At 32.8% G+C, this 27,993-nt stretch overlaps 1 protein-coding gene across 1 annotated transcript; it reads right to left on the reverse strand.

Moving 5' to 3' along the window:
• Window positions 1-47: 47 nt before the first annotated feature.
• Window positions 48-27,985, reverse strand: LOC129233563 (protein ABHD11-like). Its single transcript, XM_054867576.1, has 6 exons — window positions 27,898-27,985; window positions 17,381-17,544; window positions 13,334-13,507; window positions 9,553-9,741; window positions 6,821-7,005; window positions 48-390 (listed from the first exon to the last, which is right to left on the reverse strand). The coding sequence occupies exons 1-6, from the start codon at window positions 27,977-27,979 to the stop codon at window positions 234-236; spliced, it is 951 nt and encodes a 316-aa protein (XP_054723551.1). The 5' UTR covers window positions 27,980-27,985; the 3' UTR covers window positions 48-233.
• Between the last annotated feature and the right edge of the window lie 8 nt (window positions 27,986-27,993).

A 27,993-nucleotide genomic window follows, 5' to 3' on the forward strand; every position in this document is an offset into this window, starting at 1 on the left:
ACACAAAAATTGTTTACTATGCATTTATTTATATTCATAATGGGTGATATGAAATCATGGAAAGTGATACTGTGAACAGCGGATGAAAAATGTTTTTAACATGTGATTCAGAATTCTTCTTAAGTCTTAGTTAAAGGTTAAGTTGAATAATGCATATATTTTCTACATGAGTTATTTATGACTTTTTTTTTACATAAATTACATAAATGATTAGTTTAATAAGATGACGGAAGCTAGCAAGTAGATGCTGGATCTATAACTCCAGTTATGAACCTTGAAACTTCTCGAACAAATGCTTCTGGATATTTTTGGTGAGTTAAGTGGTTCCCATCACGGAATCCTAGGAACTCAGCTTGTGGAAAATACTTTCTTATCCTTTTGTCTTCAGCACTAAAATCATTAAAAAGAGTTTGTTTCACACATAAAAAAATTGAAAGCAATTTTGCTGAAACACGTCGATAACAAAGGAGAGATTAATTCTTTATACAACAATGGCATTGCGGAAAATGACTTTCCAATTAGGGTTTCTGTTAATATTTTCCCGCAATTTTCTACAAGATATTTTTAGGATGCATTTTTACTTTCTTCTTTATCTAATATATAGAAGAAAGTATTGGATTGGTGAAAATTTTCGAATTTCGAATTTTGACGGATTTGAACGTTTTAAGGTGTGTTGAGTTCATTTCGACTATTTTTGGAAAATGTCTGTCAATCTGTGTGTGTGTAAGTGTCACGTATGTGTGTGTGTGTAAGTGTCACGTATGTGTGTGTGTAAGTGTCACGTATGTGTATGACCAGTTTTTTGTGGCCGGTCTCCAGCAAAACCTACCGCATGAAATCGAACGAAATTTGGTACATATATGTGCCCTTATGTGAATTTGTGCCCATTGGTTTTTGGCGTGAATTCCTCCAAGGGGGGCGGAGCAATGGGACGTTTCTTGAGTTATGCGTGCCTGCTATTCCACAGGAAGTAACTAGCGAAATCAAACAAAATTTGGCCCATATGTTGCCCTTAAAAGATATAGGTGCTGATTAAATTTTGGTGTCAATAGCTCAAACGGGGGATGAGCTATAGAACGTTTTTGTCGTCAATTGTGACTGCTGTATCTCAAGAAATAATGAACGGAATCAATCAAAAATTAGTCAAGAAGCCCTTAGAGGGTATAAGAGCTGATTCTATTTTGGCGTCAACAGCTGAATAGGGAGTGACGCAATCGAACGTTCTTTTTTTTTTTTTCACTATGAGTGACATAGCTCAAGAAGTAATGCTACGTTCTGGATGAAATTTGGAATAAATGTGAATCCATATGTAAACAGGCGTTGGTTCAATTTTGGCGCCATCACTCTATGGGGGGCTGTTTTTTTGTGTAAATAAAAATAGCTTTATAAATGCAACAATAAGAAAGATAAATCGCAATAGACTGTCGTCTGGGTCAATCCATGTCAAATCATCCAGGTCGTGCCACCCACCATCTCCGATTGTGTTAAAATTTTTTGTACTAGTAGATTTTTTGATGCTGATTATGAAAATATAATCTATTTTGGGATTTATGAAAGGGCTCAAAAGTTACGAACCTTATAATATATGCCAAGATGATTTTTCGCCGCCATTTTGATTGACACTTAGACGCGTATAAATGGCTGTTACTTATTGAAAATTTATCACAGAACTTTGAACTTTTTTTATTTTGTTCATTATGATGTAAACGTAAATTTAAACTGGGTTTAACTTGCATAACTTAAAAAAAATCTGTGACGGTTTACTTTTAATTTTTTTTAATCGAAAGCGGAGTAAATTTGACAGAAATTTACTCAAAGTATACCTCCTTCGATTTTAACCAAATGTTGTGCACAGGTACCTGTTAGTGTGATAAAACATCTGGTAAAAAATCTCGGTGGGTCATTCACAGGCAGTCATTAAGAACACATTTTTTTTTTATTTTCAATAAAAAAAATTTAAGTCCTTTCAAAAATAAAGTTTATTAAACTACTTTTCCCTAAAATGAAAGCCAACAAGTGTAAATGATGCCACAATATGAGATTTATGAGAATTTATGTATGTACAAAATTAATACAAACATCAGAATAAGTTAAGATTATCTCTCAGTAAAGTTATTTACTAATTTGACCTACAATACACACCGAAAACATTAAATTTAAGTTCGAAACTATTATAAGTATGTTATAAAATGTATATGAATAATCTTATTAATAAGTAAACTTCTAATGATAATTAACATGAAATATTACTCCATGTATTTGGACTTACCTTAGCTAATGTATTTGCAATTCGATAAGGGTAATCATCGATGAGTGTCGCATAAATTATGTTTCATGTAAAGTGTAAGATAATAATTGCGAATAATATTTTCTTGCACTATATTTTGTAAAGTGATCAATAATTTTTCGAGTTACTTTATTGTTAAAAAAATTTTATATAGTGATCGCAGTTTATATGTATCATATAAAATGCAGCAGGAATTTATAACTTTTTGTTCGTTATTTGTAGGCTAGTTTCCAAAATTAGAATTTTTCACTTTTAGAAGCATATTTAATCCTCACAGCGCACACTAAAAACTGTAGACTTATCAACAATTTTTTTAATATATATATATATATATATATATATATATATATATATATATATATATATTAAATCTTCTATAAAAAAAAAGAAAAAAAACGAAACTTCTTTAAAAAATCATGTTTATTATACTTTATTTCCCATAAAATGAAAGCCAATACATATAAAAGAAGCCACAGCATGACAGTTTAGGTGTCTTACCAAAATACATCCTAACACAAGTATAAGTAGTTATGATTATCAGTAGGTGAAGGTCGTTACGTTTTTTCCTGCAAGATGTTTGCTTCTTTTAACAGAAGTTTCCTCAAAATTCCCCCTCTTTAACAGCAACAAAGATGCGTGTACAAGTATGTTTGAATGCATTTTAATACCTGACAATAAATTTTGATGTTGGATTCTTGGTATTTTTTTTAATCTAAAATTTTTAATGTTTCAATTTTTTTATTGATAATGTGTAAAAAGGTTTAATCGATAACAAATACCAAAAGACAGATATTTCGATAGATCATTCGATAGAAAACATTGACTGATGACTGAGCAGTAATATTTAAATCATTTGCTAGAAGATTAATTTCAGTCCAGTCACATCCATTCCTCAATATGACAGATTATTTTATTAATATAATTCTGTGTATTGCGGAGAAAGGTAGATTTTATATATAGTTTAAAACAAAAAGTCCTTGTGAGTTATATATAGTTTAAAACAAAAAGTCCTTGTGAGTGATAAGTGTTAGACCTTTTACTGAAGAAAAAGAATATTATTCCGGAAATTTACATCGAAGAAAGGGATGCAACTACTTATCTGCATCGTCCATCACCTTCTTACTTAGGGCCATAATATGACTGCTTTTACTTACTCCTTGTACTGATGATATCAATACAAAAGCACAGGCCATATAGAAAAAGTTCTAAAAGTGGACAATTCTAATTTTGGAAACTTTCATTTTAGAGAAAACGCAGTTTAATAAACTTTATTTTTGAAAGGAGTTTTTTTTTTGGACTGAAAAAAAAAAGAATTTTGACATCTTGAACGTGTTTGGAACAGAAGCCGATAGACCGAAGTTTTTAAAAAATAATGTGAAAAATATTTTTTAAATTCTTAATTTTTTGTAAACAATTCTACAAAAGTTTGCCTATTTAAAGATTTGTTATGCTTGTTAATCAGGCTTGGAGAAATCGTCAATTACGTAATCGTAATCTACGTAATCGATTACATTTTTTCTGTAATCATAATCATAATCACCATCTGGCAATGGGATGCTCGAAATCTTGTAATCGTAATTTTAACAAGTGTTTCTTGCATAATCGTAACTGTAATCTAAATATAATTAATCGTAATTTAGCCTTGTAATAGTGTAATCCTGACTTGGTGAAAGTAAAAACTTTTAAGTCGCGATTCTGCAAATGAAGGATATAAAGCTTTTTAGTCAGAGCCTAAGGCACTGCTGTTTAGTTTGTAAACTGAGGTCATTGTCACTTTGCAAATGGACAGCTAATTGTAATGGTTGTTGTTTATATTTCACCGGCTAAGTCAATAAACGCATAAAGATTTTTGATTGTGGATTTTAACATCAACTTTTTTAGATGATAAAAATCTCCCATTAATTGAATTTTTAAATAGATAATTTAATTTAACAATTTTCAATGATCGGCTAAAGAGGGGTAAGACAGCAAATTGATTACGTGGAAAGTATGGTATGCGTATTGTTTATTATTTTTATGCATGGAAAACTGAATAAGACAATTTTCGAATTTGTTTTCAAATATTTCCTATATTTGCATTAATATTTTCTTTATAAACGAACTGAAATAAACCATACCAAAATGTATACAATTGATGCTCGGATTGCTAATAAACGTAAAAACAAGACTGTAGCTGGTATTTTGAATCTACAAATTATAAACTGTTAATTTTTGAAACTACAATTAATTTTAAATGAAAATGAACCCCCCCCCCCTACACACGCGCACAAACACACCAAATTTATTTTGTAGTTTTAGTTTTCATTTTTGTCTGCATTCCTATGACTGCCTAATTTTTATTCCAATAATTTTATTTACTAAGAAATCTATAAATATAAAACTAAAAATGTAGGTTATCTATACCTTCAACCAAGTTGGTCTAGAATTTTTACACATTTAAATTCATTGCGTTAAAAAATGGCATTTACGCCAAATGTGGACAGTGCACAACTTTTCTTGGAAGCACGTTTGAAAACAAATTTTACACATGTGTTTTAAAATAATAAGAAGTGAATCTTCAGTGTAAGAAATGATGTTACGAACTAAAAATAGCTGGGTGAAAAAAAATCAGCGTTTTGTGGGAGAGTTTCTCCTTCTTTTCATTGCTCCAGCTCATTGAACCAAAAAAAAAAAAAAAGCTCATGTTACGAAACATGTGTAAAAAAATTTCCTAGCAAAAACCTTGCTTTTTAATTTTGAAAAATACATCAGACCTAATTAATTAATTAAAAAATAATAGCTTTTTCTTGACTAACACATTTCGAAAGTATCATACATGTGTTCGCATCCAAAGGTTCCCTAAATGCTTTCAAAGATAAAAAAAATAATAATAAATAGACTAATAAAACTATCTAAAATAAAGCAATGCCATCACTGTTAAAACTACAGGATTCATTCTTCACCTTTCAGGGGAGAAACGCTTGTTCACCAGCGGCACCCAATACGGAGCCGAAATCGCACCTCTAAATAGGGTGAAAAACAGGCACCTTAAAAATAGACAACCGGAGTGAAAAAAAGGAACCTTCGGAGAGAGAAATGGCACCCTTACTATAGATCCCCCTCCCCCGTATTGTGTGCGTTTTTGAATACAGTTGTGTATTTTTTTTTCTTTTTTAAAGTTTTGTTTTGATTTATGATATTCTACGTTTTGGTAATTTTTCACATTGAACTCGGTACTGAAAATGATTAAAACATGTAATTAAAGCATTTGATCATATTTTAGAGTTTTTAACATAGTTAAGAAGTGCTCATTGCTCTAACTCAGTGTTTCTCAACCTCTTTTGATCCACAGGCGCGGTAAAAGCAAATGAAAAACTTTGCGGACCAGTGAAATCTTTATCGTTTTCTTAACTAAAAATTCATAAAATAAATAATATTAATAATAACTCTGAGGCCGTTAAAAACATGTGAAAAATTCAGAGTTCTGATGAGTTTTTTTTTTTTTAAATACAAAAAGTAATGTTAAGAATTAATTAAAAAAAACAATAAATATCTACTCCTTTACTTGGTATCAAAGATCTGTCACAAATCCTTATAATTTAAAGACGAGTAATTATTTAAATAATGTGAGAAATTATACATTTACTAAATCATGGCGCATTCCGAAAATGAAGCATAGCTGTACTTATGAATTATTTACATAAAGAGCCAAAAATATTCAGGGATATTACAGTTACGGAAAAAACAAAATCGTTTCATAAACGTTAATCAAGAGTAACAAAATAAAATGCACATGAAGTTTTTCGACAGTTAAAAAACCAAAAGAAATTTCTAACGCTATCGAGACATTAACCGCTAACAGTAAATGATTCTAACACTTGAATGAAAAAGCAAAAAAAAAAAAAAAAAAAAGAGCTAGACTGAGATAGATTTTTTTTTATCGCTAGCTTTCTGTTATAATCTACGAAGCACAAGAACCATTTTTATTAAGATTTTCAGTTGTTGATTATTGATAATCTTATAGCAGGTGATTTTGTTTTCTGGTGATTAATAAAAGCTGCTTGTCGAGTACTCAAGAAAATAATGACAGATATTTTTAGTAGCGTTTTGAATGATGGAAATTTTACGATAGTAACGGTAAACTGAAATTAGAAGACAGTAACGGTAACTGAAAAGCAATAAATGCACTTTTAAACCCTTAACTATGTTTGAAAGCCCTAAAAGCTACAAAGTGATCAAAAGCTGTACTTACTTGTTATTTCGGATAATTAATCCTAGAAAAGTTGTGTCTTAATCTAATAGTGTACTTCATTCAATGTGAAAGACACACAAACGCAATCATCATTTGTCCGCCATATTGAGGCGGTTGAATGTATGGCTAAGGCAAAAGCGCATGCGCAATGAGTCTTCTTGCGATTGCATGCTGTTTCGGCTCCTCTGCTCTATTTTCTGGCCTGCATTGCACCTTCAGGCACTATGCTTTCACCTTAGAGGGAATATTTTCACTCGTCTGGAACCCCTGGTTATAACAGTGATTAGTACCAAAATACTTACACTGCAAAAAGGGACTTTGTCCCATAAATAAACAGCGCTCTATCTCGATATAGTCCACTTATCTGGTTTTCGAAGGCATCCGTATAAACCTTTTCTTCTAAAACGTCAAGGTTGACCTTGTAAATTAAATCACCATTTATCAAATACAAAGGTGCTACATCAAAAGCTTCGGCATTTAACAGAGCCTAAAAAATAAACATTGGTTAGGTTTTCAAATGTATACTGAACATAAAACAAATAATAATTGATTTTTCTTATTCAGTTAGATTATTTTTTAGACTTCAATGTTAAAAAGCTACACATCATCAGCGACAGAAATAAGAGGAAACAAACACATTAAAATACACAAAATAATTTTGCATACTATGAGCTGAGCATGTTGGTGTATTTAAGCAATTCTTGTATTTTCCCCAAATCAGAACTGTCAAAAAAAAAAAAAAAAAAAAAAAAAAATCTGATAAACTTATGAGAATAATACACGACAATGCGTTTTTCGTATGTCTTCCGATTTTGAGTTTTGATTTAAGAAGAGTTAATTTAAGAAAAAATCGACTTGGAAAAAAAATAAAATCCCGATGAAGAAAAATTGACTTTAACTGATTAGCAGGCCCATCCCAAAGGGTGGGAGGGCGAGCGGGGCAGTCGCCCCGGGCACCACGAAATGAGGGTGCGCCGCAAGGCGCCCCTCGTTTCGACGAGAAAAAGAAAAAAAGGAGCACCTTGCGGCGCCCCCTCATTTCGTGTATTATAGATACACAGTCATAGACACACAAAATAGAGAATCATTGCAAAATAAAAAACAGAAAAAAAAATTTTTTTTCATCGAATAGGAAGAAAAGTTAAAAAGTGTCCAGTCAAAATTTTGAAACTTTTAGTTTTAAAAACGCGATTATAGGCGATGTTTATTGACGTTAAGGTAAGGGAGGGAGCTCAGAGATTGTTTCCGATTGATTATTTTTTTGAACAGTCGATTGAAATCAATCCCTGCAAGTATTCGAAAAAGTTTCAAAAACGCAACTTTAGACGAACTTTGAAGATTTTATGGATAGGAGGATCTGGAGCATTTCCCAGGAAAATTGTTTAAAAATATGGTTCAAAAATTTAAGCAATGTTTTACATTCAGGGGCTATTCCATTTAATTTTTTTGCAAGTGTCGTTTAAAAAACCAATTGCTTGTGATATTAAAGAAAGGCAGCACGGGGAATATTTTCAGTTATTCAATTAATGAGTTAAAACTCATTATATTGCAGAATATTTTCTTAAACTCAAGTCTAAAAACGCAATTTGTAAGGCCCTATTTTGTAATATTAGGGCCAGTGATTTTTTGAAATTAGAGCTCCAAAAACGCAAGTCTGAGGGATTTTCGATGTTGCTGAGTATTCGTGGGCTTCTCCTTAAACTTACAAATATTTGATGCAAAAGAATAACATCTTTGTTTATAACATATATGAAAGCTGGTATTAAGTTGGTACAAGTAAAACCAAAAAACTCTTGAAAAGAATCATTGGATAAGTCCAGATCAAAATTTAATTTCGATGTAATTTACTTTGATAAATACATTTTCTATTTATAATCAGCAAAATATTTAGTCGTGTTCTTAGTTTGATCAATATGAATAACCAATTCCGTTTTAATTGTTTGTCTCTTATCTAGTGGGAACACATTTTACTAGATAAACATTTGGATTTTTAACATTTCTATTTTTCGAAAAGTTTTTGGTTCATTAATAATTCACAAATATTCGAAACAGATTCAATGCTTGCGTTTTAATTCGTAATATGCATATCCCTGTGATTGTTCTGTTCGTTAATGTGTAAAACATTCAAGTATGTATTATGTACTGATGTTATAACTAACTTGATTTTTTTGTGTGTATGGGAAGGGGGGGGGCGCCAGGGAACCTTCGCTCCGGGCGCCGTCAGCTCCTTGGACGACCCTGCTGATTAGAACCAGCCTAGCTGGACCTAGAGCTTGTTTCTGATCGTCATATTTGTATTTTTATTTGTATGATCACAGAGCTTCTTATAAAGTGAGATTCCTTTCAATTATTTCAAATAACATAATATCAGTCGAAACTTGCCTCGTGTTCGCCTACGTCCAATCTGTAATCCAGTTCGTCCCACACTTGCATGATTTCTTTTCATGGAGTTGGGTTGCAGATACTTTTTCTGAACCACCGATGCCAAAAACACTAAAAGAACTTCAAGAAGGCATTTATATAGTATTACGAATCATTGAAAGACACATTTGTGCTGCATCAGGAATCAGAACCCATTGACAGTGTGATATTACGAAACGTGTGTATTGAACTGGATTACTGACTGGAAGTTAACCGTGTTGCAAGAGGGTCACACAATCAAACTTTTGCAATCGAAACAAACTTTGTATTTCTCTCCGTAAATTTATGTACACTCAAATCTGTTTTTGTGCGATATATGAAAATTTCAGTTAAATCGAGACTCAATTGACAAACTTATCATTAAAACGAATGTTTAATAGGATAATTTTGTGTGATTTTTAAGTGAGTTATTATGCGTCCCTATCTACCGCACAAAACAGGTTTGAGTATATCATCTATTGTAATATGTGCAACAGTTCCAAAAATATGATTTTTTGAAATTTAGTCCATCATTTATGCCTACTCTGTATAATTTTAATATTATCTGTAAATCTAAATTAGAAACATTGTGGTCGTTTTTGATTTAGATATAAGACAAGTGTAAAATAATAACCTCAGGTACTCTCTTTAAGAGATACTCTTTTACAATCTTGAAAGCCACATATTCGGTTGAGCCGTCTGGGACAATGTCAAGAGATTTCCTTAGAAGGCTGATCAGTATTTGCATTACTGGAGCTGGGATGATGCTAGTCAGATTCTCCGTTGACATCTCCTCCACAATCAACATTTCTACTTTATTCGGCTAAATATGTACAAAATACATTTAAAGACTAATTATCAAGATAATGTACATACAGATACACAAACAATGAAGGTCAAATCCTTGCATTTTAAATATTTCCAGTATTTGTATAACAGCAGTAAAATCATACATCTGCTCGCGTCAATAGTAATTTATTTACTAACCAAGCACAAGCATTGTCAAAGAAAGTATAGTGTACGATGTACGTCATTTGTCTCAAAAGTACATATCTACTTTGAATGTTTTAATAAAACCGAGAACCGGCATTATTAGGAAAATTGGAGGGATGGGACAGCTGCATTTATATGACGAAAGAAAAAGCGAATTAAATGCCTTATGAGTATTATTTATCAATTCATTATCGTGTAAAAACTAATAGCACAGTAAAATTAGGCCAAAAAACGACCAAACCCAAACATCCAAAAAAAAAAAAAAAAAAAAGGTGAAACCTGTTGCAAATTACTTCTTACCCTTCCAGCAAGAAGGGGTAAAAAGTTCCAGCACTTTGCGTGTCGGGTTTTGGGGGGAAGGGGGGGGGGACGAAATAATCCTCTATTTAAATAAAAATAATTTCTATTACTTAAAAGAAATTTTCAAACCTAGCAGAAACCACTCTACAATAGTAAAACAATAAACTCTCACTGAAAAAATTCTAATCAACAGGGGTGTACAGGCGGGGGGGGGGGGGGCATGGAGCAGCTTTGCGTCATTGGAATTTTTAAGGCATTTTTTTCAAGGGGTATTTCTTTCTTTTTTTGAGGACTTTTATTCTGGATGGGTACTCCGTCACACTTAAGGGGTGCGCCATCGCTTTGAGGGGGGGATCCTGAATTTACATTCTAAAATCAACTATTGCAGTGAAGTTCACGAAAAAATTTCCCTGACTTACACTTTTCCGAAGTATAAAATGCCTCACAATGATATGGTAATGTCAGAATGATAATTCTAAAAGATCTAAGCGAGCTCAGTAACAAAATTATTTGTGACTGTAGTTATTAAACTGTTTAGAGGGCTGGAAAACAAAATTCCTGGGCAGCATAAAAAAAGTCCAAATTGACCAAAGTTTCCCTACTTCTTCTTGATTAACTTTCTTCAACTTTTGTACAATCTTTTGCCATCACCGTAAGGGTGGGACAAACCGTAATTGCCAATATAGTGAGATGGGCAATGCTGCAATTCTGCACCCCCTAAGTCGGTAGGGGTTCTCATTTGCAAACACCAAGCTACTTCTCTTTTACGCAGCTGGTTATGTGAATTATGCTAAATATGCGGACATATACTTGCAACATTATCTGAAACTTTTGAGTACATTATGCGATAAAAAAAAATTTGATCACATCAAACATCAGCTATCCAACGATCTAACGCAGTGACAAATTCAGGCGATCTAGAACCTGTAGTGATTCAACGATAGAACAAGTCTTGATGAGAGCGATGAGCAATACAACAATAGAATGCTAAATATTTACACCTTTTTGTCTACCAGTTTGGAAATCACAATCCGTTTCTAAAGCCCCCAGAAGTTTCTTCCCTCTCATGTTGGTAGTGGTATTGCTTGCTGATGATAAGGTGAGTTGCGAGGAAACCTTTAACGTTCGGGTAGTAACATCAAAGGATATTGAAGGCAAACAATTTTGTGGCATTTCTTTGTAGAGGAGGTAAGCAGTTATGTCTTTAGCTTCTGTTACGAGAGTAGTTACTATCTATAAAGATGTGCAAGCCCAAACCATCTTTTACACCGAATGGTATGAACAAATATGGGATAACAAGATGGAATAATAAATTCCTAAAAACTTCTGGTACGAGTTATGCGCTGATCCTCCATCAGTATTCGATGAATCTTTTTTCAGAAAGAAAGAAATCCTGTATCGTTAAAGTACTATTATCTGAAGCAAAAGGTTCATCCAACATCACCGAACGAACAGCTGGTGTCATATATGAGGCAGTGAGAAGCAAAGGGATGTCAGTGGACATTTTCAAGTTTTGAATAAAACGCGTTTAAAGATAAGATCCTAGGTAGGCTTTCATTGATTTTCTTTTCTAAATAATGCTGTATAGAAGCAACTACCAGGTCTACTAGTACCATTTCTTGCCCCAAGATAGAGGAAGGTTCACCAACCATTTGTACTGGTTATCTCCAAATTTTTAAATTTGCCACTTACATCCCTTTGCTTCTCACTGCCTCATATGTAATAGATGGAAGATACCTGCTTGATCATATTTTTGGTAATGATATGTAAGCTTCAAGGAAATATGCCAGCAATGCAGTGGTCACTTGTAAGTATGAGAAAGCTAGTGTAATTTTTGATGGGTGCAAAGAAAGCACCACAGAAATATAATCTGCGTCCTATTACAACAGCCAAGCCTTCTGCTCTAGAAGACTTTCTGTGTCTCAAATCTTGTGCTTGCTCTGAGGGGTTCATTGGATATAGTGAATGTTTGAAAAGTCTGAAAGTGGACTGAAGTGCTCAATTATATGCACAAACTGTGTTAGACATAGCTGCAACAATAACGATTTTTCTGAAGATCTAGATCCCAAAAAAACATCTCGGTAACGAAGACTTTTTGTTACAAGATTAGGAAAAATTATTTGAAAGCAAAAAACAGTTCAGCGTTATTTTTCTGGCCATTTAACCAAATGTGCACCATCAGAGGGGTTGGGGGGAAGGATAATATTTTAGTATATAATTTCGTTTTGGGACGTGAGCTACTGTTCTTATGGGGTGCACAGTCCTGATAAAATGCATTTTAGATTTGCATGAAATAATACTTCTACTCGAAATAAAAGGTGGGGGGGGGGGGGGGTTGAGGATTTATTTTATTTGGCAGAGGGGGGGAGGTGCTTTAGCTTTGAGAGGAGGTGCACCATCGCTCTTGGAGGATGGATACACTTGATTTCTAACAATTTTCTTAGCATAAAATAATTTTTCCATATGAAATGTATGGAGGGGGGCTCGGGGGGCTGCTTCGTTTTACGGGGATAGGGGACTCTGTAGCATTGGTGGGTTATGTCATCCCTCTTGGGGGTCAAGCACCTTTAATTTCATGATTTTAAATTTAGTATAACATACTATTCTCACTTTAAATTTACTTCAAAAATTCTGGAAAAACACCCAAAACAGCAATTTTAGATGCCCCCATTTCAAAACCCGACGCACAATGGTGTGGGACTTTTTACCTGTTCTTATTGGGAGGGTAATAAACAATTTGCACCAGGTTTAGCTTTTTTTTTTTTTTTTTGGATGTTTGGGTTCAACCCCTATTTTTACTGTACTATAAATAATAATTAAAAGAACAGCACAAAACAATTTGCATTGAAAAAAAGAAAATCATTTACGTTTGAACTATAATATGGAGACAACCCCTCACCATTCAACGCTCTTCAGAGAGTAATTAAAACTTGGTGTGACATTGCGACAATAAAAAACTTTGCCGTTTCATTGGACATTTTCCTAGTTTTGAGAGTTGTTCTTATTGTGGACTTTTTTTGCTCTTTTCTTTGTAAGGATATGTTTACACATTAAACGCATCATTTTGATAACATTATCAGGAATAGGATGTTGAAGAAAAAAAATATATTGCGTGGTAGTACCTGTCTGAGTGAGAATGTTTGTGATGTTTTTCCACCCATACTATGACCAACTAAAATTGCTTTAGATATATTATTTTGCTCAAAGAAATCTTCAAGATCATCTGCTAAAATATCCATGCTAAAATCTTTCGTATAAGGACTGTCACCATGGTTTCGAGCATCGACAGTAAACACCTGAAATAAAGAAATAAAAAATCACACATCTGAGAAATATGTGAAATAAACATTAACATTTTACATTTTTTCAATTTATAGCAGGTATTAATCAATTCTTTAACTTAACGGGGGCGTATCTGACCGATACACTAAGATGTGATTTCGTTTGAGTTTGGGCCACTAGAGAGATTTTATGCGATTAGTTCCAGAGCTCTTTCCGGAAGTAAAGTTGTTAAACTCACAGTTCAGAACTCACTGGAAGAAGAACTTTTAGGAGTGACAAAGGAAGACAAAATCAACGAGGATACCGACATGATGACACTAAATCAAAAACGTTACAATTGAAAATTTTGAGATACTCCTTGACAATAGAAACCTTTCTGATTTGTTAGTGAAGAAAGATTCTATCATGGAAGATTTTGTCATGGAAATGATCACGGATGCGTTAATTCCCTGCAAAGAATTACAGAGAAAGATTCTTGAATGCCAAAAGACTATCATAGCCAGCTTCTTTTCATTCACTAAATTAATTTGTGTGTTCTTTATGCATGTTGTGCATAGAAATCTATGTAAGTACACCTTAAACTAATCATACAATTAGTCATTACTAGAATGAAGTATTTTTTTTATCTGCGGAACCTAACCCCTCTTTTAACACTAATATTAAGCCTTAATTTGCGCGGTTTTGATTTATGCGGCATTTCGCGAGGAACGTAACTCCCGCTTAAAACGAGGGTCTACTCTATTTGATTTTTATCTCTAGATAATATGGGAAAGCATAGAAAAGGAAGGAAAATTATGAAACAAGATTTGTCATCATTAACTATATGCTTATTTTACTAATATGAAGTATTAGTACGACGGATACAAATACAGTAGAACCTCCCTTAAGAGACACCTTCATTTAAGGGACATTCTTTCTGGTCCCAGTCCCTTTGAATAGGGACATCCATGTATTTACCTCTAATTAAGGGACACTCTATTTAAGGGACGGACAAAGAAAAAAAAATATGCAAAAGTGCATTAGAAATAGTGAATTTACTGGAATTCAAGTTTTACTTTTCCTCTAAAAATGAATTGAGGAAAGTGAAGCCTTAAAATGCATTGAGGGAACAGGTATGTATTGTAAAAGTCTACCTGAAATTTATGTACGTGTTCTGCCCCCCCCCCCCGCCCCCAGAAATTTATTCAAGTTGGCTCAGGGCTAACGGAGAGTGCACAGCAACTAAAAAGCTGTATTGAAAATTTGAACGCTAATTGTAATTTACATTGTCTTACATTGCATGACATTGTCTTGCAATTACATGACATGAAACAAATCCATGTAATGAACTACTTCCAAAAAAAACTTTTATGCTACAAAACTTTGTCATTGCCAACTTTTTGACTAAATTTTAATTAATAAAATAATATAAACTTAAAAATTTCAATAAGTATCAATTTTATTTTGTTATCATATATGAAACATTTTCAGTAATTCATCGTTAATAGTTTTCGTTCATTATAAAATTATACTGAGTTAACACATTGTATATATCATCTAAAGTAATTCCGAAGATTGGACGCCTCCATTTAAGGAACAAAATATTCGGCCTCATTAATGTTCCTTATTGATAGGTTCTACTATACTCAAAAAATGCGAAGTATTTTTTGAAAAAAGGTACATTAGGTTTAACAATTTAACGTTAAGCATATACAGGATAGACTCCTCTTAAATAATAAAATGTATAGAAAATCAAATATAACGAAATTGAACAGTTGCGCGCATCTCTCAAATACAAACAGACGGTCTACATACTGCTACAGACATTAGAAAACGTGTAGTGATGACTGAAAATCGTATTAGTAGTATTTTACTAACATGAGTTTACTAATACGAATAAATTAACTACAAACTTATTTTACTCTTACAAAAATAATTCCATTTTTCTTTTTGGAAACATTTGGCTTCAGACTTTCAGCCATCATTCTTGATAACAAACGAAGACAATTGGTTGTTTTGGCAAATTCAAGGTCAAAGTTTTCGATTCACAATATTAAACAGAGCAACAGGCTACGGGAATCAGCTTCGCGGACCATACGTGGCCCGAGAGCAGTAGGTTCGGCACCACTGTTCTAGAAAAAAGAATATGAGTTTTAAAAACTGAAATTTTGAGAAGATCGTGTATGAAAGCAGAATTGTATGTACATTCAGGGGCACGCACAGGGGGGAGGGAGGGGGAAGAAAGGACAGCCCTGTTGACCCGGGGCCGAGCCTAAAGGGGGCCCAAAACTTTTAAAACTATATGTGAAATATAGGGGAAAACAATATGGGGGGGGCGGAAAAACATTTGTGATGGGCCCCAAAATTTCTATGCACGCCCCTGTGTACATTTCAATACATTCCTGCACCATTAATATTTAAATCGACCTTCTAGTTACTTTAATTCGGTGCCGTTTGAAAGCTCCTGATTTAAATATTTTGAAAAAAAAAAGAAAGAAAGAAACCGAAAAAATATTTATTTTTTAAAAGGCTTTAGGGTTCAAACTTCAATTACGATTTAAGTATAAACCTTACCTTGCCTTTTTTTAAACGGCTTCTATAAATATGTTTAAACAGCGCCGCACTGTAATAAAAAATAACTTCCTATAAAAACATAAAAAATCAAATTTAACAAGAACTTAAGCAGTCTCATTTATTTCTCGGAAGCACTGCTTCTATTCTAACACTAAACTCAACTAAACATAAAAAATACCTCAAATCATGATCCAAAATGGCATGCGCTCTAGATTTAAGAAGTTCAGCTGCGAGACATGCCAAAGTGTGTCAAAGAAATACGCACTCCTTTCAGGCCTCCTACGAACGAAGTAGTTAAACTCAAATTTTGGAAAAAGTTCTCTTTAAACTATCGTCGAGCGTTTTTCGTTGTCCTCACACGAGGCAACTTTGTTAAAAAAACTTTTCTTCTAATAAGCCAAATTTGTTCAAGCAGCTGCTGTTAAACGACACGCTATTAAAATTAAACTGAATCGACTCAACTAGTTTACTGGCGTGTAGAGCGAACTTTTGGCAGTGTCCTGATAAGTTAAATCAACTAAAAAGTTAATTCAACCCTTTGGGATGGGAAAAGTAACGGCATATGTGCCTGGCGTGCCTAACGAGTTTACTTTCGTGTGAAGGATACCGGCCAATCACTTCACTTCTCTACCTGGTTACACTTCTTGATAACCACTCGTTCGAAAGTTGATTATACTAAGTTTCCTCGTGTGAAGAAGGCCTTAATGTTGGTATAGAGGCCTCTTCTGTTGGAAGGTAAAAGAATTAATTAATGTGCACTTCTACAGTATTTCATAAAACAACGCATTAGCTACGTAGACAGCGCAACTAGCTATTAAATACTGCAGTTTTTTGTCAGACCATTATGAGATTTCCCATGTTTTATGCTTTTGAAAGTCATCCCGAGTAGATCATTGAATCATCTCAAACTATTTTGCACTGTTCGCCGAATACTTTACATTATTTATGGAAGCAATGTATAAGGTTCAGGGAAACTTGCAGCCAAAGCCTGGATTTCCCCCTCAAAATATGCTACTTATAACTAAGGACCTATCCGCATATGATCATATGAGCTACTAAAATACTAAAGTTTATGAGGGAAACCAAATTTAAATTCAGTCAGAAAAATAAACTTTTGTGTCTTTATAATTAAAAATATTATTTGTATAAAGTTAAAATAAAATTCAAAATTTCCTTTTTTCAACTATCATCAAAAGAATGTTTACTTAAAAAAGCTATTGAACTGTCTAAACAAGATTTAAAAATAAAGGCGGTAATAATAGAAATGAAATTCGCAGGCAAAGTATTCCTGGTCACAAAATGAGGAGGGGTAACATCTTCATCAGTGAACTCACCGTTCGTTTGGTATTATCAGCAAGAGGTTGTGCAATAAATTTCCAAGTCCGTTTTGAGTCTAAAATTCCGTGGAGAAGAATGATTGGTGGAGAATTTCCTTTTTTACTTCCAGATGAAGGATGAAAAACATCAAACGATAGTTGTATTTCACATGCATCGTGCCCTGCAAAAAAAACAAAACGAGAAAAAAAATGCAGTAGTCTTCATGTCAAATGCTAGCAGGAAAAAAAAACACACGCACACAACACAAAAAATAAATAAATAAATAAAAAATAAATAAATAAAATAAAATAAAATAAAAAAACACATACACAAGAGGACTCAAGTTCATCAAATCAAGTACAAATCAGCATTATTCCAATCAGTTTACTGCATGCAGGCTCAGAACCTGAACTAGCAGTATAGAACCTTAGAGCAGGAATTAGTAAATGGAAAGAGCAAGTCCAATCATTGGCTAAGCAAAAGTTTGGGCAAGTGTTAAAGTCATGTGGCTCAACACCGATGAATGGTTGACACATTTTGCGTGAAACTAGCGAAGGAAACCTGATTTCTTCCAACGCTTTTCTTTAAAATCTAAAACGTGGCTTGGGGTCTTTCCTTCTCAAATGAAAGTCTTCACTCCCTCCATTTTATCTCTTCTCAATGTAAAGAACCGTCCTCACTCTCCTCACTTACTAAGAACTAAAATAAATTGGTGTCCCAGACATTTCGCCTCGGCGAAAACTGACCTCCGAATTTGATGAGTGGGTACCTCCCCATGGGCTGGGCTGAACCAATAAATTACCTTATTCCGTGACATCCAAATGATAGCAAAGCACATAATAATATAGAAAACAGCAGTACTCTTAGCTGATAATGGTGATAGGAATGCGAATGAATAAAATTTTAAGAAAATGTTTCAGAAATGTAAAGCATACTAACAAAATAAGATGAAGAATTTAATGCTCAATGAGATCAGGATCCTACGACAGATCATCGGAAATCAAGGAATGTTCAAACATAATCAAGTTCACCAAACGAACATCATTGAGTTTCTTCCTTTTTTATTAGTAAATAGTATCTCAGATATTTATCGTTTAATCCCGTTTGCATGCTAGGCGCAGCATAATTGCTGCACAAGTGAGGCTTCTTACCCTGAACAAACGGCTGACGAGCTCAAAAATTAAATAAATAAATAAATAAAATGTAAAATAAAATAAAATAAATTAAAAAAAAATAAAAAAATGAAATAAAATAAATAAAATAAAATAAATTTAAAAAAAAAATAAAAAAAAATAAATAAACGTTTTGAATTTTCAAAATTAATTTGAATTCTGAAGTTTTGAATTCGAACTATGTTTTTCGCAATCACGAGTTGCGACAGGACACTACTCATTTGTTACTACCCCCACTCACTTGTTTCTAGAAACGGCTCCTGTCCCTCCAAGCCTGCCCCTCCTCTTGGGCGGTTACCTGTGTGTAGTTGTGTATGTGTAGGCTTGTGTATGTGCTTAGACCTGAGTGTATGTGTGTGAGTGTGTAAGCATATGTGTAGGACATGGACGCCATCGACCAGGAGAAGCGGCTACCGGGAGCAGTCGCGCCTGCAGAGGACGGTGAGGTTGAAAAAGGAACCAAACATCACGGACTGTCAAATAAAAACAATTAGCAATCGTGATTGCTCAAAATAAATAAATAAATAAATAATTTGAATTCTGAAATTTTGAATTCAAATTATGTTTTTCGCAATCACGAACTGCGACAGGACCCTACTCATTGGAGTTATTGTTTCTAGAAACGGCTCCTTTACCCCCAAGCCTACCCCTCCTCCTGGGCGGTTACGTGTGCGTAGTTGTGTGTGTTAGGCTTTTGTGTGTGCGTAGACCCGTGTGTGACATGGGCGCCTCCGAGCAGGAGAAGCAGATAGCTCAGGACCGGGGGACAGCCACGCCTGCAAAAGACGGCGGGGCGGTGGCGCTGCAGAGGCCCCTGGTCCAAGCTGAAAAGGGAACCACAACTTCAAGGACGGTCAACTGAGAACAATAAGCAATCGTGATTGCTCAAAAAAAAAAAAAAAAAAAAAAATTTGCCTGTGTGTGTGTGCGTGTGTGTGTTTTGTGCCGTACAGATGTTGTATGAGAATAATTAAATAGCACAACGTTGGAGTTTATTTAATTTTTTGTTCACAAACTGATTTTTGGTTAGGCAAAGTTCGGTTTAACTTCCAGATTTACACTACCAGGAAATCATGCATAATTAAGCTAATTAAACAACTTGAAAAATGGCCAGTAAAGTGCAAAAATGTAAAAATAAAGCGAAAAACAGAAGGTTGTAACGCTGTTTTCCACTTGAATTCGTTTAAATACATCTCTGAAATCTTACCTTAATTTTCAAACAGTGTACTTTCTGTTACAATGCACGGCAAGTAGCTAACCCTATATTGTTTGCAAAAATTTACAATACTTTTCAAACATCGTCTAAATTTACATTTCAAAAATGATTTCATTTTTGCAAGTTTTACAATCCTCTAACATAATAAAATCTCACCGCCGTTGCCATGATAGTCTGCTTTGTTTTTACATTCCTGATATTTTTCGTTTATTACATACCCCCCCTCACCCCGGGAAAATTTCCCAATTGGCAGAATAGGCAGCCGCTTAGGGCGGCAACATTTTCAGGAAGGCAAAAAGAAAAAAAAATCACATTAACCACACATTTTTTAAAATTAGTTTGTTATTCATGAAAGCAAAATATTAGCATTCTTTCATTTTTCAAAGACAATTTTTCTTGTAATTTAATAATGATTACTTTCACACATCTTATGAAAATCAAATGTTTTTCAATCATGGTAATAGATCAGCGTAAAACAAGTAAGTGAAGACGAAAAGCGGGTGCCAATTTTATAAAGTGTCGTTGCGTTTGGCCAAAAGTCCAACAAGAACAACATTGGAGTTTGACTAAGATTTTTAGTGCTATACTAAAGTTTATTATGTACTGGTTTCTTGTGTGATTGACGTTTATTTTCTTTTTCACATTATTTGTATTTAAAAAATGTTTTCTGTTAACATTAAGTCTCGGAGGAAAAATGAAAATGAACGACGAGCGAGAAAGGCTAAATGATTTTAAATAAAGGAAACATGCGAAAATAAAAACCGAAGAGCGAAAAAGAGTCTTCAAAATTCTTTTAAACGTAATGTATTTTTTTTTTTTCAAATAGGCAGTTTTTAAGAGCGGGAACTTTGGACCTTTTGCAATGTAATCCAGTTACAATTTACTAATGAAATATCATCGAGCATGAGGAGTGGTGGGAACATAAGTGAGTGAACGTAATAACAGAGGAAATTATTCAAATCGTTGATTTGTTGATGAAAAAAATAACAACAAGATAAAAAAAGATGCGATTATAAATATAGATGGCAGCTGTGAAAATGTTTAAAGCACAAGACGTTAAAGTTAAGTGCTAAGCAAAGATTCAGCTATATAGATATTAAATAACTAAGCTACAGTTTTGATTTCAAAACATGGTTTTAATCAAAAGATCCCTAATACGTATATTAAAAAAAGTAACAGAATTAATTCGGAATGTAATTTTTTTTTAAGGTAAAATGTCTTTTTAAGCAAACGATGACAAATCATGAAACAACAAAGAAGTTAGTTAATTTATTCTGAAAGGAAAGATGAATTCTTATGTGAAACATGCTTAGTATTCCAGACAAATCTTTGTTACTATTAATCTCCCTATTTTCAATCATTATATTTTCCATTAAGGGACAACCTCATGTCTATATCATTTTTCAATTATTCATGTGCGTTGCCATTATAAGGAAATGTTATAAAACTTCAAAGAAGGAAAGAGAGCATGTTTTATGAAACTATAGGGCCATGAAAAAAAACCATGTTCTATTAATTGTAAATAAATGTACGTATTGTAAATATTATTTAAATTGTAAGTGAAACGATTAATAATCGGATTAATAATCCGTCCAAGAGCAGTACTTGAGCCACGAAACCCCCTTGCCCCCCCCCCCCATGTACAAAATTAAATAATAACAACGAAGACGCATCGAACTAAAAATTTTGGGAGGAGGAAAATTCCAATTTTACCGAATGATAAAGCCCGAGCTTACACGCTTATCATACATACTTACATAACATCTAATGAGAATGAACGTCAGGCATAAGTAAAAACAAAATTTCAAAAATTTAAAGTAAAACTGAATCTCTATGTTGCAATATTATCTCTAAATTTTCCGAACCGTCAGCAAAATTTACCGAATAAGGAATTTTTTTGGGGAGATCGATGTGACCTCCTATCGGGGCGCCTCTGAATGTGAAACGTCGTCCTTTCTTTACAAACGTGACAGTTTGAATTTCGGAAACACTTTTTTGCACGTTTTTGAGTATAGGAAATATTGCTTCTTTTAAGGAGGAGGGGGTGGCAGATTTGAAATCCGTCTTGGGGCAGCAGGAAGCTAAATTCGGTCCTGCTCCCTCCCCCTTTTTCTTTCTTTTTTGAACACACATGCGAATTTTGGATTGAGTTCTTTTGAGCACCAACTACGGAATTAAACTTTAAATAATGTAATCGAATTTTCTTTCTTAAATTCATCACAAAACTTCTGCGTGGAAAAGCCTCTGATGACATCCTTAACTCATGAATGCTTTCACCATTACACACTGCTATCAAATGTCTTGTGGAAAACTATTTGGGTATCCTGTTGCGCAAAATGTTGTAAGGCCCCATCCTATTTGCGTATCAAAATTCGTTAGATTTAACTTGTGATCAGATAATACTAATTAGGTCACTCTTCTGCACTTTCTACACTAAATTACTGATTGAATGTCTTCCGGAATAGCATTATTTTTCCGTCTGTTAACATAAATTGTACATGAATATGAGACAGTGAGAAGCAGAGGGATGTATATGGACATTTTCAAGTTTTAAGTAAAAGTGCAGGACCTAGGTAGGCTTTCATTGAAATGTTTTTCGAATTCCTCCTGTATAACAGCACCTACCATTATAACTAGAACTATATCTTGCCCCAACACAGGGAAGAGGTTCACCTACCATTTGCACTGGTTATCTCTAAATTTTTAATTTTGACACTTACATCCCTTTGCTTCTCACTGCCTCATATGCAAATTCTGCTGCTTTAATAAAAATTTATTATCTGTAAATGCAAAAACATACACCTTCTTGTGTGCTTTCAAAATGCCAGAGTAAGTACAAAGAAAGTGTTTAAAAAATTTAAAATGAGATTTACTACGCCTATTTTCAGAAGATTAACAATAAAATAGTTAAAAAATTTAAAACACATTGTAAAGGAAAAATACTCTATTCTTTTAGTGCTTTTGTTTTCGTTTCGATAATGACATTCGTAACTTTATTTTCGTTTTATTAAGTTCTGAAGAAACCGCACTTCTATGATGACTGTAACAATTCAGAATTTAACTACGAGCCTAGAGGCTAAATGATTCGGAATTACACAAAAGTAAAGTCAACACTTCTTTAATCAATGCTTTTTGTGATATATTGGAGATGCGTTGGCATCTTCTTGCGTAGAGGTACGCTCAGGTCTTCTTCTTCAGCTTGGTTCGGAAATGCCATAAGTACTTGAGGGCTAAGTCTTTTAGGTGCCTCTTGGGCTCTGTTACACATTAATTGCTCGTAGAAGGTCAATAACCCCTTTGTTTCAGAAACAGTTTAAGGCGCTCGTTAATATTTTTTCTACTATATTTCGGTTCCCAGATCGGGTGATTCGGTTTTCGAATCATTCAAGAAGTTCAAGGCTATATCACTTTAAAGTTCTTTTAGGCACTGCAAGACATTGATTTGAAGGTTAATGACTTATTGATTTTATAAAATGCTCGAAGTTTTTTTTTGACATTGCTTTTTATTACCTTTAAGAACCTTTTATTTCCTTGATGTCGAAGGAATACTGTCTTTTTCCATGAAAAATGTTTAATGTACAATAAATCTTGATTTTATTTCTATTCTTGACTTAAATGTTGTAGCCAGTGCAGTAGATCAAGAGAAGTAGGGACACTGCTCCCAGAAATATTGAGTTTGTTATTGTGAATATAATGTTATGTAAATTGATGTCAAGCCACCTTCATAAAAAAAACCCTGTATTATTTTTAAAGTAAAGCGTGCTAACTAACCTAAAGTGACGTTTTTAGGACCAAACAATAAAAAGAGAGAATCGATTTCTCCTAAATACTGTTTTTCTCCAACTGTAACACAGAGGATATCATATTATGTTTTCATAAGTTTACTTTTCGCACTTTGTTTTGATTTTGGCTTAAAAAATGCATTTTCAGTCACAGTCTGAATTTATTTTCAGTCATAGAATTCCAGGAAACAATGCAGAAGTATCGGATAAGAAGGCAAAAATGTAGGGTTTTTGTGAAAACATGCGAAACTAAATGCTTAATACTGCTGGGTATATTTCTCTTTTAAATAAATTATAGAAAACAGGAAATTTTTAACAAATGATCCGAAAACATTTCTAGAAAGTATTTTTCATGATCTTGCGCATTGGAGACATTATACAGAAAGAGAACATATTTAGTACTAAAGTGCTTTGAAATAATGTTTTAAATGGTGGAGTACCTAATTTCAAACTTTTTTAAGTGACTATTTTTTCGTCTTTTATCGACAAACTTTTATAATGACAAATCCAGAAATATTTTATGAATAATAATAATAAAAAAATAGTTACTACTATGTAAAATGAAATTATGCATCACTATAAATGTATACATTTATGGAAAAAAAGACATGTTCCACAAAGAACTCCTTGTTCAATGCAAATTATTGTGAGTTTGCGAATGTATAATTTTGTCGAACATTTTTTGAAGCATAATCTCACAGCTTTTTCATGAAAAAGGGTGTTCTTTGTAACTCCTAAAAACGTGTCTACCCCTCTCCCCTTATATTTTCGCATTTGTGACATTGTTTAATTTTATTTTGCTTTTTAGAAAAAGATATATACATTTTTAATTTCTTTATCATAATAACTGTCGAAAGTTTATCGACGTCGAATTCCCCTCCCCTTGTATTTTTGCATTTGTGACGTTGTTTAATTTTATTTTGCTTTCTAGAGTAAAGGTATTTATTTCTTAATTATGATAATCGTCGAAATTTTTATAATTATATGTGCAAATTTTGTTATGTCTTTACATCGGTTGCCTCAATTATCATTTCCTCCGTTAATGTTAATCATTAATAGGTCATTTTTTCACCGATATGTTTGTTTAATATTCATTTTCCTTTGAGTTTGTAATTTAAATACCTTAAAGATAACAGCAGATGTTTTTCCTTTTTTCCCTTTGTTTTTTTTCGTTTGTTATTTTTTATTCAACTTTTTTTTATATTTTGAATGCTAACAAATTTTAATTTAGATTGTTTTTACAATATTTATTATTACTTACAATATTTATTACAATAAATACTACTTTGTGACGCCAATTTAACTTTATGGTGTTTTATTCAGATGTACCGTTTATAGTAACATTTTACTTTCGGTTACGTATAACATCAAATTTATTCAAACAGATTATGTTTCACATGATTGCATTTGTCTATTCATATTATCTTTTAAGCATTTTTTTCAAATAAGTGTCAAGTCGTCTCAAATTCTAGTAACTTATCAGGGACCAAATTTCTATGAACTGCAAAAGTCATGCATTTCTCATTTACCGTAACACGAAAGGATGTATTATGGTGATATTATAACTGCAGGGTGGGATTATTAAAGAGACAAGAAAAATATTTAAGAGAAGCATGAATATATTTCTCTACTTAAATTGAAATCTTGAGCGTTCAAAGAGAACGTTAACTTCAAGAACGTTAACGTTTGAAAAACATGATCTTAATAATTGCTTCAATTATTTATTGCTTATGGTACCAGTATTCAGATTGAAAAAAAAAAAGGCTCACAGTACAGTCGAATTCGCTTACTGGAATATCGAGTAAAAGAAATGCTGCTTAAAGTAATAAATTTTCGATTTATCAAACCGTTGTACCTTGCCATTTTGATCCCGTATGAGGATATTTCCTGCATATTAGAGTAGTGTTTTGTCTCAATTCAGCTATTCCATTTTGCAGGCTCGATTGTACTGTATTTTAAGCTATTCCTGGAGCAATAATCTTTAAAAAAAATTTCAGAGAAAGTTTTGATTTTTACAATGTAATAAACAGTTTGTTTTTCTACATTTTATAATATTGTTGTTTTCGTTTTATTAATATTGTCAAGTGAAACTTTGACTGTTTCTCTTGCTTTCTCCCTACAGTTCTGCAATAAGTGACGCCCTACCAACAATGCTTCACGCCATTCAGATTGAGACAAAGTTCTCATTTAAAGGAAATTTGGCAAATTGTTAATGATGCAACTAGACAGAACGAGCAGGTACTTGAGAGATTAGCGTCTTGTGAAGAAACGCGCCTTCAACTGAGCGGATGAGCTGTGAGTGCTCGCATGCGCTTCAAGACAATAACTGATACAAATATTGTCAAGGTCTTCGGGTTGAGATAGTAGACAATTTCTTTTGACATATCGAAAAAGGAATGAGTTGTAATAATTTGAATTGCTATCATCAGTTTGTTTATAAACTGGCGGTAAATTTCTTTGAAACTTCAATGGGAAAACAGTTACAAATTTAAATAAAAATATTCTCCCCGTCTAATGAAATAAACAGCAGCTTCCAATCATCTGCGTATAAAATTTTGTAAAGGAAAACAATGCAACCGAACTTAATAAAACAAGTGAAAATTTTAGTTTCGATTAGAAATGACCATTATTAGTTATAGAATATATTTCCAGATGTAAATAATGTGTCAGACTTTCTAACGGAAAACAGATATATTTGCTTGCAGTTGAGAAAATTCACTTCGTTATCAAAAATAACCCCTCAAATGCATCATAAGGCTCGAAATTTGAGAAAAATGGACACTCTGATTCAAACCAAGTTGAAAAAAAAAAAAAAAAACCCTACGAGGCCTCTGAAGATGAAATTCTGCAGATAACTGCAAACTGTAATGATGGCAATCGATAACATTGCTTGGAAACGGATGTCTTCGGTTTATCACGAAGCAGTGGATCCTAAATCGCAAGTAATAATCAACACACACATTTTGTACAAAAAAAAGTATCGTCCGCATTTCTTATACTCCGTGGCTGAGAGTTCAGGAAATTGATTAAGAGCATGTTACCCGCGAGAGATAGTTCAACCATGTTATTGCAATTTATTCCATTACCTTTATTTTTTTTCCATCGACATTTGTTTAATTTATAGGAAAATATTTGTGGCAATAAGAAGAGACTGAAACCATTAAAAAATAACAATTACAATTAAAAAATATTTTAAAAAATAAAATAATAATAATAATAATAATGATGATGATGATGATGATGATAGTGATAATGAGGATGATGATAATAATAATAATAATAATAATAATAATAATAATAATAATAATAATAATAATGATAATGATAATAATAATAATAATAATAATAAAGCAGCTTATCATCTATCATATGAACTGAAAAAAAAAGATAAATCTTATGTAACGTTTGTAAATCATAACAAAAACTGCATACAAGTGTAAAGACAGAAAAAAAATTTAACTTTTATATTCATTTCGCGTGATACCACAGCTTTTATGTAAGAAAAAAAACTTTGTCATTCAGAAAAAAACTGAAAATACTTATAAATTAATTAAATGAATAACCATTCAACGAAAATCCTAAACGGATTGAAGGTAATTTCATAATACTGTAATCTGTCGATATAATGCTAATCAATATAAGAGATCAATAGACAAATCGATTATTTTTCTTTTTCCCAACAAATTTTAGATCACTTAATCACACCATAGCGTTGCAAAAAAAAAAAAAAAAAGAAAGAGTATTGTGTGTGTATGTCGTGATGTAACCAATAAAAATATATTTCCATTAGCATAACTATTTTTCTTCAGAAAATTAAATTTTTTACAGTAATGGTAGTTAATTACACATATGGGACAGTGAGAAGCAAAGTGATATAAGTGGACATTTTTAAGCTTTGAGTAAAACGAGTTTAAATATAATATGTTAAGTAGACTTTCATCGAAAAGTTTTTCTAAATCATGCTATGTAGCAGCACCTACAAGGGCTGCTAGTACTATCTCTTGCTCCAAATTTCTATTGGTTACCTCCAAATTTTTAATTTTGCCACTTTGCTTCTCACTGCCTCATATATAATTTTAAATGTAATGCATTAATTTTCCTTTTTCCTTAAGAAGATTTTAAAGACACATTCACGAACCAGAAAAAAAAATAAATAAAAAATAAATAAACAGATCTGTTTTTTCAGCAATTGCCACAAAAAAGGAGAAATATAGAAAAAAATCTTTTTTTAGGGGGGGGGGGGTTCTTTTGTACACCTAACAAACAATTCTCAATATTTTAAGGATTAAATGGAAAAAAGGAATTAGTTTTTCAAAAAAAAAAAGTTTTATTTCATTTAAAATGAATAAAGAATATTTTCTTACCTAGTTTACAGCAACTTTTTGTATCGCATGATAAGATACATAGTACTATAGAAAGGCAAAGCAAAATGTTCCGAGCTTTCATTTTCGTCTGCCGGG

Source organism: Uloborus diversus, chromosome 1 (assembly GCF_026930045.1).
Source record: "Uloborus diversus isolate 005 chromosome 1, Udiv.v.3.1, whole genome shotgun sequence".
Taxonomy (NCBI): domain Eukaryota; kingdom Metazoa; phylum Arthropoda; class Arachnida; order Araneae; family Uloboridae; genus Uloborus; species Uloborus diversus.